The sequence below is a fragment of the Letharia columbiana genome, assembly GCF_014066305.1.
Source record: "Letharia columbiana isolate WasteWater2 chromosome Unknown Sc0000017_s0, whole genome shotgun sequence".
NCBI lineage: Eukaryota > Fungi > Ascomycota > Lecanoromycetes > Lecanorales > Parmeliaceae > Letharia > Letharia columbiana.
In genome coordinates, this window is record NW_023501057.1 from 712,556 (window position 1) to 728,521 (window position 15,966).

At 49.3% G+C, this 15,966-nt stretch overlaps 6 protein-coding genes across 6 annotated transcripts; 2 read left to right on the forward strand and 4 right to left on the reverse strand.

The window, feature by feature from the left end:
• Positions 1-867: 867 nt before the first annotated feature.
• Positions 868-3,279, forward strand: HO173_006083 (uncharacterized protein; the record flags this gene model as incomplete). Its single annotated transcript, XM_037307994.1, has 10 exons — positions 868-913; positions 967-1,109; positions 1,158-1,547; positions 1,608-2,110; positions 2,258-2,303; positions 2,452-2,755; positions 2,823-2,867; positions 2,927-2,963; positions 3,014-3,144; positions 3,209-3,279. The coding sequence occupies 10 exons, from the start codon at positions 868-870 to the stop codon at positions 3,277-3,279; spliced, it is 1,716 nt and encodes a 571-aa protein (XP_037165254.1).
• Positions 3,280-4,229: 950 nt separating this feature from the next.
• HO173_006084 (uncharacterized protein) lies at positions 4,230-5,527 on the reverse strand (the record flags this gene model as incomplete). Its single annotated transcript, XM_037307995.1, has 8 exons — positions 4,230-4,604; positions 4,655-4,742; positions 4,812-5,086; positions 5,160-5,171; positions 5,220-5,239; positions 5,302-5,348; positions 5,404-5,411; positions 5,516-5,527. 8 exons carry the CDS (start codon positions 5,525-5,527, stop codon positions 4,230-4,232), a joined length of 837 nt encoding a protein of 278 aa, XP_037165255.1.
• A 497-nt stretch (positions 5,528-6,024) lies between these two features.
• HO173_006085 (uncharacterized protein) lies at positions 6,025-6,183 on the reverse strand (the record flags this gene model as incomplete). Its single annotated transcript, XM_037307996.1, has 1 exon — positions 6,025-6,183. One exon carries the CDS (start codon positions 6,181-6,183, stop codon positions 6,025-6,027), a length of 159 nt encoding a protein of 52 aa, XP_037165256.1.
• Positions 6,184-6,554: 371 nt separating this feature from the next.
• Positions 6,555-9,871, forward strand: HO173_006086 (uncharacterized protein; the record flags this gene model as incomplete). The annotated part of the gene is made up of 7 exons (XM_037307997.1): positions 6,555-6,672; positions 6,729-6,886; positions 6,938-7,540; positions 7,592-9,304; positions 9,362-9,459; positions 9,508-9,732; positions 9,790-9,871. The coding sequence occupies 7 exons, from the start codon at positions 6,555-6,557 to the stop codon at positions 9,869-9,871; spliced, it is 2,997 nt and encodes a 998-aa protein (XP_037165257.1).
• Positions 9,872-10,367: 496 nt separating this feature from the next.
• On the reverse strand, positions 10,368-11,108 carry HO173_006087 (uncharacterized protein; the record flags this gene model as incomplete). Its single annotated transcript, XM_037307998.1, has 1 exon — positions 10,368-11,108. The coding sequence occupies one exon, from the start codon at positions 11,106-11,108 to the stop codon at positions 10,368-10,370; it is 741 nt and encodes a 246-aa protein (XP_037165258.1).
• A 906-nt stretch (positions 11,109-12,014) lies between these two features.
• Positions 12,015-15,264, reverse strand: HO173_006088 (uncharacterized protein; the record flags this gene model as incomplete). Its single annotated transcript, XM_037307999.1, has 2 exons — positions 12,015-14,402; positions 14,455-15,264. 2 exons carry the CDS (start codon positions 15,262-15,264, stop codon positions 12,015-12,017), a joined length of 3,198 nt encoding a protein of 1,065 aa, XP_037165259.1.
• Positions 15,265-15,966: the final 702 nt, after the last annotated feature.

A 15,966-nucleotide genomic window follows, 5' to 3' on the forward strand; every position in this document is an offset into this window, starting at 1 on the left:
AGTAATAATTCTACCAGTTAAAATCACTCTAATTATTCGGGGACTCTCTGAATATGAGGGCTTCGAGCTTACTTCGGCAGCCCGTTCGGCAGCAATTCTCGGAGAGCTCTCAGACCCCCAATAATTAGAGTGATTTAGTGGTGAATCATAGGTATGTACTCCGTAAGGCAGTGTCTTCCCACGTTATCGACAAGCTTTCCGCTACTGGGTAGCCCCGCGCCCCAGCACATATCAAACTTTAAATTTTGAAATAGACTATCGGACATCGAGTCATCTTGGGCCGTGCCTTGTTGACTAAGTACGGTCCGCACCTATGTGACTTAAGGAGTATGCATTCAGAGATCAGAAGAGTAAGGTCGAGGGGTACTGTAGTAGTAATGTAGGTAGTACTCTACCAGTGTGATGTCACTGCCCGAGCCGTTTGATAAAAGAGACTGGCGAGACTGGGAATTGGGGTGGTGGGGTTCGCTCTTCGGAGGAACCTCGGATACGCTACTCTACTGCTAAATCGACTCTATTCCCTTTCCTTTCATCACTGTCATTAAAGAGACGACTCCAGACGAGTGTCTGCATTCAACCTGGTCTGCCCGATTGACCAAAGCCTTCCAACAAACAAAAATTCCTGGGTACAGTTGTACGTGCAAATGATACATCCGACGTAAAACTGCTAAGATTCAAGAGCTGTCATCGTCCAGAAGATCTCGCCTGGGGCGCTCTACACTCATAAGATACTTGGGCACAGGGGAGCGGTGCCGGGCGAACAAGCTCAAAACGCATAGCATGCTGATTATGACACACACCTCCGAGCTTCCATAGTCAGCACCTTCAACAAGACCGGACAGTCATCAGGACTGAAGATTCGTCAAGATGGGCCTTGGAATCCTGGAATCTTCAAGAGTTCAGACAGTCCCCGGTTCGTTGTTCTGAGGTTTGGCTCTCAATGACGCTGATTACTTGTGATGCTAGGGACCGCCTTCATGTATGATGATGCCAGTCGACCGACGCAGGACGGGCAACTCGAGTCGCGGCGACTGAAGTATGATACTACAAGTGGTCCTATTCCCGTCATACTCGTGCCACAACCTAGTGACGATCCAAACGACCCTCTAGTATGAAAGAGCTTTCTAGTCGCGACATCGCTAAGCTGATGGAATTAGAATTGGCCGTTATGGAAACGTGATGCTATCCTCGCCATCCTATCAATCCTCTCGGTCATTGCCTCCACATTGAGTCCTTTGCTCGCTGCAAACACTGTCACACTATCGTTGCTCTTCGACAAAGACTTTACGCAGATGGCACTTGCCACGGGTTATCATCTGCTAGGAGTGGGCGTGGCTGGCTTCCTTTTCGTAGCCTCCGCGCGAGTTTGGGGCAAGCGTCACTTATTCTTGCTGGGTACTGTTCTTATTGTTGGCTCCAGCGTGTGGGGAGGTGCCGCCGGGACAAATTACAAAAGCTTGCTGTGGGCAAGAATCATTCAAGGGGTAGGGTTGGCGCCGTTCGAGGCGCTGGTCAACGCAAGTGTGGGAGATCTCTACTTCATTCACGTATGCCCTACCTTGGTCTGTGAGTGCACGAAATGGACGGCCAATTGACCTGTGATATAGGAAAGAGGTAAACGCATGGCCTGCTCAAATCTTGCTCTGTTTGGTGGAGCCTTTTTCACACCCATTTTGGTGGGAAAGATCACTCATACCATAGGCTGGCCGTGGTCATTTTACTTTATCGCCATCTTCTGCGGTGCTATGTTGCCATTTGTATTCCTTTTCGTCCCGGAAACCGCCTTCCGAAGGGACGACTCCTTAAATATTGACATCAGAGGCGAGGAGTCTTTCCAGCATAGCTCTTCTTCCAATATCACCCCTGTGTGCGAAATACGCCCCACCGAGGACGGACAAAGTCCAGACTCAAGCATTCCGGTCTCCTTCAAAAAGGATCACTTCTCAATCTCAGAACATCGCTCTACTACACAGGTCCCCCCTAAAGTCAGCTTTGCCCGCTCTCTCCTCCCCTTCAATGGCCGGAAGACAGACGAAAGCTTCTTGAGACTAGTTCTCCGTCCGATCCCCCTCTTCCTTCATCCAGCCATTTTTTGGGCATGTCTAATACAGTACGTATTTTCGGAGCCCGTATTTCCCCATTTGGAGCAAATAATGACTCTTGAGACATGTCTCGGGAGCCTTTACTCTCGATACATGTTTCAAGGCTCAATGTACCTCCTCGGATAGGCAATACTGACTGCGAAACTGGAATCTAGAGGCGCCCTCATTGGTTGGACTGTTATGATTGGTGTGGTTCTAGCTGTAAGTCTACCTTTGGGATTTGATGCTTCCTGTTCTCTACCAAGATTTCGTCTCCAGAGACATTTTTCGACAGGATCTTGCTCTCGGAACATGTTCCCTGACTCGAAAATCATCTTGAATAAGTAATGCTAACTCCGAAAACTTGAAGGCGATATTTCTCGGACCCCCCCTTTGGTTCGACGAAGTACACACCGGCTATATGTACACAGGACCATTTATTGGAGCAATATTGGGCTTCCTTTTAGCAGGTTTGTTAGCTGATTGGAGCACAAAGATAATGATTCGGAGGAACAACGGAGTTTATGAACCGGAGTTCCGTATCATACTTGTCGCGGCACAATTGGTATGTGGATGTGCGGGACTGTATGGATTTGGGATCACAGCAAATAACGTTGCGAAATATGGTTGGTTTTGGCCAGATTTTTTTTACGCGCTGGAGGTAATGGGCATGGGTGAGTTCGGCCGCGTATTTCGAATCAATTCTATCTCCAATCCACCGTGGTCTGACAATGATCACAGTCCTCGGCGCTGTTTCTAGTGCATTGTACATCGTCGATGCACATCGTAAGCTCTTCTTGTCCTATAGAAAAGCTGTCATTCGAAACATGCTAATAGCTACTCAGGGGATATCGCTGTCGAAGCCTTTACATGCCTTCTAATGTGCGTCTTCCGTGTCCTGATGCAATAGGTTGACTGATTTCTTCGACCAGATTCAAAAACCTGTTCAGCTTCGGGTTAACGTGGGGAGCGTACCATTGGCTTGTTCAAGGCGGCATACTAAAAGTTTTCTACGTCATTGCAAGCATTCAGGTTGGCATTTGCCTGCTGAGTATTCCCATGTGTAAGATACTGCAAAAACCTTTGCGCATCTTTCTAGTCTTCACTTGTGCTGACTGCATCTACAGATGTCTTGGGTAAGAAGAATAGAGCTTTCTTCAGCCGGCACGACTTGTTGAAGATGACGCATCTCTGGTGAAGAAGGATATCATCTTGCATATTGATTTGATTTTGAGCGGACATCGTAACGGATACCCAGGCATTCTATGAGCGAGCCGTTCTAATAGTAGTAGAACCGCAACGTGGACCATAAAGCGAAAACATTTTGGTAAAAGCATCAGGACCAGGCTCGGGTGGCGTACACATCGTCTGTGCAATTGAAAGAATTTGGGGCACCCTCGCAGAAATGGTGACAGTTGTGATCAGACGAACCCTCAATTAATGTTCCTGTTAGCGAGGGAAAATTCTCTTGTTTGCTTCACAGAACACCTATATTCGGGGTTTCTTGAGATTAATATTTATCTTAGTCTGGTTGATATCCGTAAATGTGTGCTTGAGTTGATAGGAGGAAGCCTTGCGATTCATCTTTCTCTCGTTCAACAACCTGTCTGACTGTAGAGCTTGAAGTTTTCAGCTTCTGACTCTTCGGAAGTCTCGCACGCAATCTCCGCCTCTATGCATCAGTGTTGCTCGATCCTATTACATATAGCTGCCAGTATCGTATGGACCGCTACACTTAGTACAAGCTAAAGACTAAAGTTGATAGGATCCAGTCCCAAATAGCGAACATTTGATTTAATAGGCAGTGACAATGGAAGTATTACGAAATGTGCCTTGGGGTAGAGACTGGTTTTGTATTTGCGAGCTCCTATCTAGAATAGCAGGGTCTCCGCGAGGAGAAGAAGTACTCTTTGAAGGCTGGGATGATGGATCAAAAGAAAAAAAGACCTCTGCAGTTCAGCCGATTGAGCTGACTAGACGACCCTCCTGCTCTCTACCTTTCGCGCACAGCATGACAAACAACGTGCAAGATGGAAGACAACTGCAAAGACCTGGTGGTTACATCTCAGCTTTCCGTACACCACTCCGCTCGTTTCAGTGACGATGATAACCAAGGCCAAGTCAGAGCAGATGGGGCCATGGAGGTCCCTATGTTTCAGAAGGACGCGCAGCCTCGGCGGGAGCCTCGCTAGCTGCAGAGGTCTCAGCCTTGGGCTCGGCTGCCTTTTCACCCTCCTTCGATGCCTCACCACTTGGGGCAGCCTCAGCGTCACCGCCATCTGACGAAGTCCAGAGGGTAAGGTTGTCGCGGAGCAGCTGCATGATGAGAGTGCTGTCGCGGTAGGATTCCTCAGAGAGGGAGTCGAGCTCCGCGATTGCGTCGTCGAATGCCTGCTTGGCAAGGTGGCAAGCGCGATCGGGTGAATTCAGGATCTCGTAATAGAAGACCGAGAAGTTCAAAGCAAGACCAAGGCGAATAGGATGCGTGGGAGTGAGCTCGGTCTGGGCAACGTCTGTAGCGTTCTATCTTGAGGTGAGCAGGCTGCTGGCGCATTTATATGAAGGTGTCATACCTTGTACGCCTCATGGGCAGCAGTAGCAGCAACCTTACGCTTTTCACCTGACGCAAACTCGGCAAGGTAACGATGGTAGTCTCCCTTCCTAAATCTCATACTTAGCATGTGTTGCAATGCCGAGTTTTTTGCTCATCTCCTTCTTCGCCTCACATACATCTTGTGGTAGAACACCTTTGATTCGCCTGACTCGGCCTTGGGGATGAGGGATTCATCCAACACATCAAGCACATCTTGACATACACGCTCGAGTTCTGTCTCGATCTTCTGGCGGTAATCGCGGATGGTACCAACGTGCTTGTCTGAGCCCTTCGACTCCTCTTTCTGCTCGATTGACGAGATTATGCGCCAGGAAGCACGTCGGGTTCCAACGACATTCTTGTATGCAACTGAAAGGAGGTTCCGCTCATCCACCGTGAGTTCACCGCCAATCTAATCTTCGCATCAGATATTGATCCCTCTCATACTGTTTGTCCTGCTTGTTTGGTGGCTAGAGATGTAGTACCTTTGCAACTTCCTGCGTAGTGTGAGCATGGAGAACGTTAAATGGATTCATTTAACTGACCTTCATGTACGTAACCATTTCTGAAACGCGTCAATGTCAGTATTAGATCTATCGTGATGACGAGCCTGAAATTAATGCGTACCATCGTAGCGCTCGGCTTGCTCACACAGCCTCGCAAGAAATGTCTTGCTGTAAGACACTTTAGTCAACCGCCAAGTCTGTTAGGAGGAGAATAGGTGAGTACCTTTCACGCTGTAAAAGTTATTCTCGGGTCAGCTATTGTTCAAGACGGGCTTTATGGCGGAGGGGGTTGGTGTGAGGGACCGCCCGGACAGATAGGCGCGTTGATAACTTACCTCACTCGTCATGGTGTATCAAGTCGGTCTATGTGAGAAGTGGAAAGTGACTTCTGATCTTAGCAAGATTTGATGCAGATATGTGCGACGTATCAATCGATGGAATACACTCGAGGACAGACTTGGTAGAAGAGTGGTGGTGAGGTTTTGACAGCAAATTACGGCAGCCGCGCAATAAGCGACGACGACGCTAATCAGCCCTACCCTGGGCCCAAACAAACATTGGGATCGTTGTAGCAATGCCCTGCAATTGCCTTTAGCTGCAGATGCTTTGCGTTCAAGTCAAGTGCAGCATACGCTTACTGCCATCTTCCACAATATGGATGACAAGACACTTAATCTACGGTTACGAAACCCCAAACGAACGCGATGTACTTTGACTACTGGCTTTGTTAGAGAATGATCTCGAATCTACGTTTGGTGTCTTTGCACGGCTCTAGACCCTAAGAAGACGTTTATGGATATCGGGACCTTGCTGTTAATCGATGTTCCGCTTGGGGGAAGGATGGCTAACCATCTGCCCTTGTGCCCGACAATTCAGCACCTAGGTTTCGGTCCTCTCGAAACCAATGCTCTTCTTTCTCTGTCCGCTCCATTTCCACGAGCGTAGCATGTAACGGCATAAAGCATTGGTAATCTTTGGATATGAGTAGTATTACAATCTCCATGTTGTTCTATAGCAATAGAAATGCGCAATTACTCGTTATAGGTGACTCGTGCGAGTCACTGCTCTCTCGTAGGCAATGAACGCCGCTGAGTAAATGGAGTTTGAGGCTCTGCTGGAACCCTGCGGGAACGAATGAGACTAGGACAAATGTTCTGCCGTAAGAGAGAAAAATCAACCAATCAAAGCAAAGGACACGTTCATGCGAGGATAATCACCAATAGGTTTTCTTTCCCCTAGAATGCTATATCCTCCACGTCGTTCTTTCAGACGGTATACTTCTTGCCACTACCGCTTTGTAAGACGCCCTTTCCAAGAAGCATTGGACTTCTGCCGGTCAGTGTCCCAACGCAATCCTTTCTTTTTGAGGACACTATGGACGCTTCATACCTCTCCTCAACCGAGCAGAGTCTGGAGCACTTTCAAGTCGATGAACAGCAAGGTCTCTCCGAGCAACAGGTTCGGAGATCTTTAGAAAAGTATGGGCGCAACGGTACTGTGCATCATCACATCTCTATCCGCAAGACTGTGCTAATGTTACCTCCATAGCATTGCCAGAAGACCCTCCAACGCCTTTGTGGCAGCTTATACTCGAGCAATTCAAAGACCAGCTCGTCATAATACTGTTGGGATCAGCTGCAATATCGTTTGTCCTCGCTTTGTTCGAAGACGGGGAAGGATGGACTGCCTTCGTGGATCCAGCAGTTGTCGGTGCTCTCAGCCCTGATTAAGTAGGAAGTACGCTGACTCATGAACAGATCCTGACCATCCTAATTTTAAATGCGGTCGTTGGAGTTTCGCAGGAAAGTAGCGCAGAAAAGGCTATTGCGGCGCTACAGGAGTACTCTGCAAATGAAGCCAAGGTGGTCCGAAACGGCGCGCTGAAGCGCATAAAAGCGGATGACCTCGTCCCTGGAGATGTCATTTCGGTGGCAGTGGGGGATCGGATTCCTGCGGATTGCAGAGTACTATCGATCCAGAGCAACAGCTTCCGTGTTGATCAGGCAATCCTGACTGGGGAAAGTGAAAGCGTTGGCAAAGACACCATGGCGCTTCAAGATTCGAGAGCTGTTAAACAGGATCAAGTCAACATGCTCTTCTCGGGTACCACCGTGTCCACAGGCCACGCCACTGCTTTAGTTGTTCTGACGGGAGCATCGACGGCTATCGGAGATATTCATGAAAGCATTACGTCGCAAATCTCTGAGCCCACGCCGTTGAAGCAGAAACTGAACGATTTTGGAGACATGCTCGCAAAGGTTATCACAGTCATCTGCATTCTTGTCTGGCTGATCAATATCCAACACTTCAACGATCCTTCACATGGCAGCTGGGCTAAAGGAGCTATCTACTATCTCAAGGTATAGTCAACTGGGTCCGACTCGAAATTGAGGTACTAAATGAGCGGACAGATTGCCGTATCCCTTGGCGTTGCAGCAATTCCGGAGGGTCTAGCTGTTGTCATCACGACTTGTCTTGCTCTAGGGACTCGAAAAATGGCGGCTAAGAATGCAGTAGTCCGAAGTCTGCCCTCTGTTGAGACACTTGGAAGCTGTAGCGTGATTTGCTCCGACAAGACTGGTACTCTGACGACAAACCAGATGAGTGTCAACAAGATGGTGTTCTTGAATGAATCTGGCACCGATCTCGAGGAAATCGATGTACAAGGTACGACATTTTCTCCAGAAGGCGGCATTCTATCGGGTGGCAAGTATATGAACGATCTAGCAGCGTCGTCTTCGATGGTCTTGAAGATGACAGAAGTCGCCGCATTATGTAACGAGTCGCAATTATCTTTCGATCCAAGGAACATGACATATAGCAACGTTGGCGAGCCCACTGAAGGCGCACTACGTGTTCTTGTGGAAAAGATAGGCACACCGGAGCCAGCCATAAACCAAGCGGCTAGAGAGTTGCCCGTACATGAGAGAATGCACCATGCCAGCAAGTATTTTGAGGAGAAGAATCCGCTTCTTGCCACATATGAATTCTCACGAGACCGCAAGAGTATGTCTGTTCTTGTTGGCAACGGCCCGCAACAACGTCTTCTTGTGAAGGGAGCGCCAGAGTCAGTCCTGGAGCGATGCACACATGCTTTACTGGGTTCCAACGGAAAGCGGGTCTCGCTGAATGAAAAGCTCACAAGTCTTATATCCGAGGAGGTTGTCGAATATGGGAACCGTGGGCTTCGAGTCATTGCGCTTGCCAGTGTCGAAGATGTGGGATCCAATCCTCTACTAAGCTCAGCAAAGACTACGGAAGAGTACACTCGCTTGGAGACAAACATGACCTTGATCGGCTTAGTAGGCATGCTTGATCCGCCACGACCTGAGGTTGCAGAGTCCATCATGAAATGCAGAGAGGCAGGCATTCGTGTGGTGGTCATTACCGGAGATAATCAGAATACAGCCGAGACAATCTGTCGTCAGATTGGCGTTTTTGGCGATCACGAAGACCTGAAAGGGAAGAGTTATACGGGCAGAGAATTTGATGCCTTGAGTGAGGGCGAAAAGCTCCAGGCTGCCAAGACAGCACTACTCTTCTCTCGAACGGAGCCCACCCACAAGTCTCAACTTGTGGATCTATTACAGTCAAGCGGTGAAGTCGTCGCAATGACAGGCGATGGAGTGAATGACGCTCCTGCGCTTAAGAAATCCGACATTGGTGTTGCCATGGGATCTGGAACGGACGTCGCTAAGCTAGCTGCGGACATGGTACTCGCGGATAACAATTTCGCAACGATAGAAAGCGCTGTCGAAGAAGGCAGATCGATCTACAACAACACCCAGCAGTTCATCCGCTACCTAATCTCGTCCAACATTGGAGAAGTTGTCTCGATATTTCTAACAGCAGCAGCCGGAATGCCGGAGGCATTGATACCTGTACAGCTGCTGTGGGTGAACCTCGTTACTGACGGTCTACCAGCGACGGCGTTATCATTCAACCCTCCAGATCACGACGTCATGAGAAGACCACCCCGGGGCCGCGATGAAGCTCTTGTCAGCGGATGGCTGTTCTTTAGATATATGGTTATTGGCATTTACGTTGGTGGAGCGACAGTCTTCGGATATGCCTGGTGGTTCATGTTCAATTCGGAAGGTCCTCAAATCACGTTCTGGCAACTGGTGAGCATATGACGAGAAAATTCAAGGCTGCATTTGATGCTAACAAGGTCCATGTAGTCTCACTTCCACCGGTGTTCATCACAGTTCCCAGAGATTGGTTGTGAGATGTTCTCGAACGACAGCGCAAAAGCTGCGTCCACAATCTCGCTTTCGATGTAAGTACATTCCAAGTATTCGAAGCATCACGCATTAACGATTCTCAGCTTGGTCGTCATTGAGATGCTCAATGCTATGAACGCCCTCTCATCTAGCGAATCTCTTCTGACACTCCCACTGTGGGACAATATGATCCTAGTCTATGCCATTACATTGTCAATGGTCCTTCACTTCGCTCTACTCTACACCCCTTTCCTACAGACGCTCTTCTCCATTGTCCCACTGAATTGGAACGAGTGGCAGGCGGTGCTACTAATAAGCATACCCGTTATGTAGGTTGATATCAAAGTCTACGTGGCCTCGAATAGGTGCTAATGAGCCTCTACTAGATTCATCGACGAGATCCTAAAATTCTTTGAGCGGAAGATCTACCTACCCAAGCCTTTGGAGATCAGAGCCAAAAAAGAATAGGCGGTGTTATTGGGTTTGCGGACCATACACTCACGAGCAATCTCGGAGGCTTATCGAAACTAGGAGCATAGAGACGAATGAAATAGAATATAGATACAAGCACCCTTTTCACCTACTCTACTTTGATTATCTCAGACTTTGTGCGATGCTCCAAGCCTAGGGCACCAGGCCGTGGTAAATCTGCCAAGAAGCACTAGTCCCGAGCAGGCAGGTGCTGTCTTCACACGTAGAATAATAATAATAATACTCTGTGGAGAACTCACTTGAAATTTCTTAAGAAGTACCTTTTGTATAACATTTGAACGATAATCACCGAAGTGTGCTCGTTTATCATATTAGCATCAGATAGACCAGTGTGTGGAAAATGTTTTGGATGTGATCTCAATTATGTGTCTGCCGCATCGTTCCTCTACCTGCTAATGCTAAACCTGAACTCCTCGCCTAGGCCTTATCCACCCTAGCACCATCGCTATGCATTTTCCAATCCATCTCCAACCTACTCAATGTTGATCCTCCTCGAATCCTTAGCTAGAACCTTGGGAACGACGACGGATAGTATGCCGTTAGAGAGCGACGCCTTGACATTCTCAAGCTCAACTCTCCCCGGGAAGCTAAATCGTCTCTCGAACTCCCCAACAGAGCGTTCGCTGACCCAGTACTTGAAGCTCGGCTCTGCAGCTTTCTTGGTCTCGGCCGTCGGTGCTACCTCAGCGGCGGTGCTGGCAGGTGTCTTGGCCCCCTCAGCAGCCTCACTCTCAGCCCCCGCATCGACATATTCGTCTTCAACGCTGGCCTTCTGGTAGCTGGCCGACTTCTCTGAAACGTTGTCGTTGGCTGCTTCGTTATCGACAGCCCTTGCTGGTTCGGCTGCTTCTGCTGCTTCGTTGGTCTTGGTGGCCTCGATGCCTGTCCGACCACGGATCACAAGAGTCCGATCGTCTAAGAATTCGATATCGAGATCCTTCCGTTCGAGGCCTGGCATTTCGCCTTGGAGCTCGTAGCTGGCGCCAATTTCTCGGACATCGAACCTTGGCGTGAAGGTTCGACGAGCCTGCTGACGAGACGAGGGCACGAGGTCGGCTGTCGCACTGTCGAGCAGACGGAAAAGGGGCGCGAAATCGCTGCCCAGGGTGTTGAAATGAGGGAAGAATGGTGTGGTGAACATTGTGCGAGTTGGTGTGGACGCCTTGCAGACGCGAGGGATGGAGCGGGTGGAGACGATGCGGTATGGTTGCATTGTTTGGTTTGGCTTTGTGCGAGTATGTTCTGTTGTGGTAGATTTAGAATGTTGAGGAAGATTTCTTGTGTTTTGGGAGAGATGGCTCAGAATGTAAAGTAGTCTTCGTTCGACTTTTGGTTTTTGTCTTTTGAGAATGATGAGGAGTCGAGTCGGTGCTGCTGGGAATATTTATACCCCAGCAGACCAATTCTAGAAAATGCTCGATTCTACCAGTATGCTTACCCATCTCAAGCACATCATTTCGATTCCGAAGTTCGTAGATATTTCCATGCTTACCCATCATGGTGGCAACGACTCGAATTATCGAGAAGCTTCGGTTCCAGACGCACTATACCCGATTAGGTTGTCGTTGACTCCGCTGCGGGTTACAAAAGTGGCAATGGGCACGAAAGACAGAATCTGTTGTGCACAGCACAATCTGCTCGAAGGGCATCTGCTCAACGATTGACAATCTCTTTGGCTTGATTGTCATCACTGTGTGAATTCGAAAATACCACGCTTCAATCATCACCTCTTTTTTTTTGAGATAATTTGCCTTAAGTGTGACTTATGGTATTGACAACGTCAACGGCTGAATGGAATGATGAGACCAAGAATCTCAGCACATCACCGTCGATGGAAAGCACGAGATGTACATGTATAAATTTGGATAGATACTTCCTCCAATGGCTCATGCGACCATGCAATCTAAGTACAACAGAAATGAAATGCTATGGCTACACTCGGAATCCAATTACCTATTACCAGGTAACAACACGCGCATGCATATGCATTGTCCTTTGCTCTCTAGGTATGGCCCAAGAGCAACTCCCGCTAAACTCTTTACCTACATTACGACTTTTCCTTTGCATGCTATACCCTTTGCCTGCACGGCCTAAGGCTGCAAGCACTCTCAGCCTAGATTTATGCAGCAGGATAATCATAGAGATACGCGCTATCATCCCTTTGTTTGTTCATTCTCCACATGCTCCTTTTTGTTTCACGCTTCTTCTTCATCTCTTCCCACCCTTCTTCATCGTCATCGTCACTAGCGGTCGACTTCCTGGGCGGTGTTTGAGAGACAGTTCTCAAGGATGGTTTGCTTTGCCTATCGCCAGGTGTAGACAGTCTGCTGTTCCCGCCAGACACTCCTGGCTGGAGCATTCCACTTGTGAATGTAGATGTTTTTGCGGCTGATTTCTGCGTATGCTCATCAGCAGGCGCTATAGAAACTGGACGATAGCGCGACGGCATGCCGACATTACTGCGCTCGGATGGCGCGATTGACGCCGTGTAGCCTGAATTTGTGCCCCCAAGTGCACCACTCATCATGCTTGGGACCACAGAATTCCTGTTGTTATCCTGGGGTTGCCACCCTGCAGCGGATGTAGGACCCATCATACTCATTGCGCGAATTTGCTTCTCCTGTGTACCTGCTGGAATTCCTGGTGCAGAACGTGGGCCTGTAGACACTGGTCTTTGGATACTGCCCGGTGGAGCTACCATTCCGGCATTCATCATCATCATCTGCTGCTGTTGAGGAGGAAAAGCAAACGGCATTTGAGGTCCACTCTGCACTCCGCTGGCCATCATTTGCTGCATCTGTTGCATCCACTGCATCTGCATTCGCATCATCTGGTTCATCTGCTCGGACATCTGAACAGTAGCTTGTTCCCCAGGTGACATCATGGGCGGCATCCCCGGCAACATTCCCATTTGCATTTGAGACATGCCTGGTGGTAGGGGAGAGCTGTAGCTCCCTTGAGCGTTGGGGCTTCCCCTTCGCGCAGCTCTCGCACGTTCTTCGCCAGCGATGACCCCGACAAGACCACCCGGTGCCATGCTTGGTGGGGGCCCACCGTGAACTGATGCCGGAGACCCATGACCAAGCGCTAGAGACTCGCGATTCGATGGGTTGACAAGGCCTGCGCCGTAGTATGGATCTGGAGGTAGATTCCGTGCAAATGGTGGCAGACTACGAGCTGCTCCAGCTGCTGATGTGCCAGCTGTAGACAATGGAGGTGGTGGATATGATTCGCTCTTGTACTGGATGCTTGCGCTGGAATTGGTGAGAGCGGTAGGAGGTTTGTTCTTCGAAGGAAATCCGTGCGCTGCCAGTACCCCTAAAGGAACGTCTTCGTCTTCGTCGTCACTAGCCTTGGCGGGGGCTGGGGGCTTGTCAAAGCTGAAGGTTGGGGTACTCGAACGATCCGTGAGATTCGGTGCGCTCATGCGTGATCTGTCCATGCCTGGACGCTGCTGTACATCCGGCAAATCAGAAGGTTGCTCTCCAGTCACCTTCATCATCTGCTGTCGATACACAGAAAGATGGGCCTCTTGTTTCCTTCTCTGTCGAGCAAGCTGCTTGTTTCGCTCTACCTCGTCGTCATCTTCGTAGTCGTCCCCCTCTTCGTCTGATGCATCGTGGTTAAAATACTGCTCTCGTCTCATCTCCTGCTCTTTTCGATACCGCTCAAATTGGGCAGGAGTCATAACCTTGTTCTGAGTTTCAGTTTTTGGGGAAGACTCGACTTGGGAATCTGCAGGAGGGGCTGACTTTCCTATCGATTGAGGCGATGCATCGAACAATGAACGTTCCTCCTGGTATATCAATTCACGCTTTCGTGCTCGAGGTGTGGTCTCTGATGATTCTTGCCGCCATGGGGTGGCAGAGAAGTCCTGATCGCTGCTGTCGAATAACGGTGTTGGAGATAGCTGTTTGATGTTCCGCCTGGATGATTGTTGAGGATCAGAGGCTACATTCGGCGACGGGTAGGAAGTCTCTGGGATTAAGGACGCAGCCGGGTTATCTACCTCGTCATCACTGTCTTTATATGCACCAAAGTCGGAAGGTTGACGACTGAGCTTCTGCCTTGTGGTAAGAGAGTCCATCGCCAGTCTGGCATTCTCGTCCTGCAAAATGCCAGAGTCAGCAGACTCTCTTCCGGAGGTTTTGCGCGATGCATAAATATTATTTCTTTGCAATCCTATTCCTACGACAGAAGGAGGCCGTTGCTGTGTCTTCCTCTGTGGGGAGCTGGTCGACTCGGGCAGTGGCACGGTCTGAAACTTGGGCGAAAATTGGTCAGGTCTGGACCCAGAAGAGTTGCTGCTGTAGAAAGAAAGGGCTTCTGCTGCTCGTTGGCTACTACTAGCAGTTGAGTCTCCCTGCGAATGATCGCTGTTCCAGGAACGGGGGGACTCTTCTGCTTCGCGGTATCGATCGCCCTGTATCGGGGAAGCGGTGTACGGCGAACGCTCAGAATAGTATTGTTTTGTCGAACTCCTAGATCCTGCGGGTGATGTGTTTTTCTAGAGAACTATTAGGGGGGCGGCCAATGTACGTCAGTCGTTCAAGACATACCGGGCTCTGTGTATTTGTTACGGCCAGCACTGCTGGCTCCTCCACCAGCTTGATCTCGTTCTTCCCGAAGCTGTCAAACATGTTGCCAAATTCACTAAGATCAGATTGTTCCAGATCAAGTCGAGTATCGAGCTTTGGCGGTGTTGCAGTACTTCCACTAGTGTAGCTACTCTCCGTCATTGCTCTTGGCCGGTTGAATGATTCGTAGCCATCAGAATTCGCTTGTTCCGTGACTGGTCCAGGTCCAGGTACAGGCAGCGATCGTGACTCCGCTCTCCTTCGACCGAAAGAAAATGCTCTTCCAGCTGCTCTCAAAGAAAGTGGATTTGACTCGGGGATTGGAGGCGTCGGTACATTATAAGGGTCTTTAGCATTCGGGGAAGGCCTATCGTTCAAAGGTACGTCGGCTGAAGATGGTAGTGTTGACGTGGAACTGAACCGGGCCTCAGACGAGGAATTGTCATTTTGGCCACCGCTGGAGGCTGAATTATGGGTTCCACCGCTGCCCCTGGCAATTTTTAGTATGCTGCAACTTTCGTATGGGAACACCGCCGCAACGTACCGATTGGGGGGGTTGTTTCTTGTTCTTCCATCGACGAAGAGGTGGTCTTCCCCAAATTGCCCTGCGCTCAACGGCCGCGCCAGACTTATACGCTTGTAGTTGTTATAATTGTTCCCCCCATCGAAGGATTTCCTCCCTTGGGGACGCTCGAAGACGCGGAACGAAGGTTCAGGGGGGTTTGGCAGCTCCTCCAGAGCATTCCCGGAGGACTTGCGTCGTTGAAACCCTTTCGGTAACTTGATCGGCATATAGAAGGTTTCGAGGAGATCTTTGATGCTGCCCTAATCGAGAGATGTGGTGCTCGTAGTTTGTTTGACAGGTTCCTGGCGAAAATTATCTCATCCTCAGATGCAATGGATGGTTGCAGCAATGCGGGCCTCCGGATCGAAACGCCTACACGCGTGAGGTCCAATGGCCGTTGCCCTCTATGTATGCTTAGTCGTGATGGCAGCAAGGGTGAAAATTGTGGCAGCTCACGGAAGGATTTCAATGTTTGGGTTCTTGGACCAGGGCTGAAACGTTTCAGGCAGCACGTTGTGATGAGTGGTAGAGGAAATTGGGATGGAAATATGCGTTGGGGTGCCCAGAAATGTAGTCGTTAGATCTAGGTAAGAGCTGCGGTATCGAGTGTTGTACTATGTAGTGGAACTCGCAGTGTGTTGTTTGAATCGGATATTTATCGTATTATAAATAGACCAACGAGACGGGAAGTTTAAAAGATGGACGAGACCCTGAAGCAAAGAAGCCGCCTGTAGGGTCAACTTTCAAAACGAGTGTAGAGTATGAACAGTAAGTCAATTCAATGCGACGACGGTGGTAGATAATATGTGTGTGATGAAGCTGACGACAAGAGGATGAGATGACTTTTTAGTAGCGTGGGTACTTAAGGAGCAATGTAACCTTTAACCCCCCCCTGGATGAAAAGGATGTACAGGGATGGGATGCCCCAT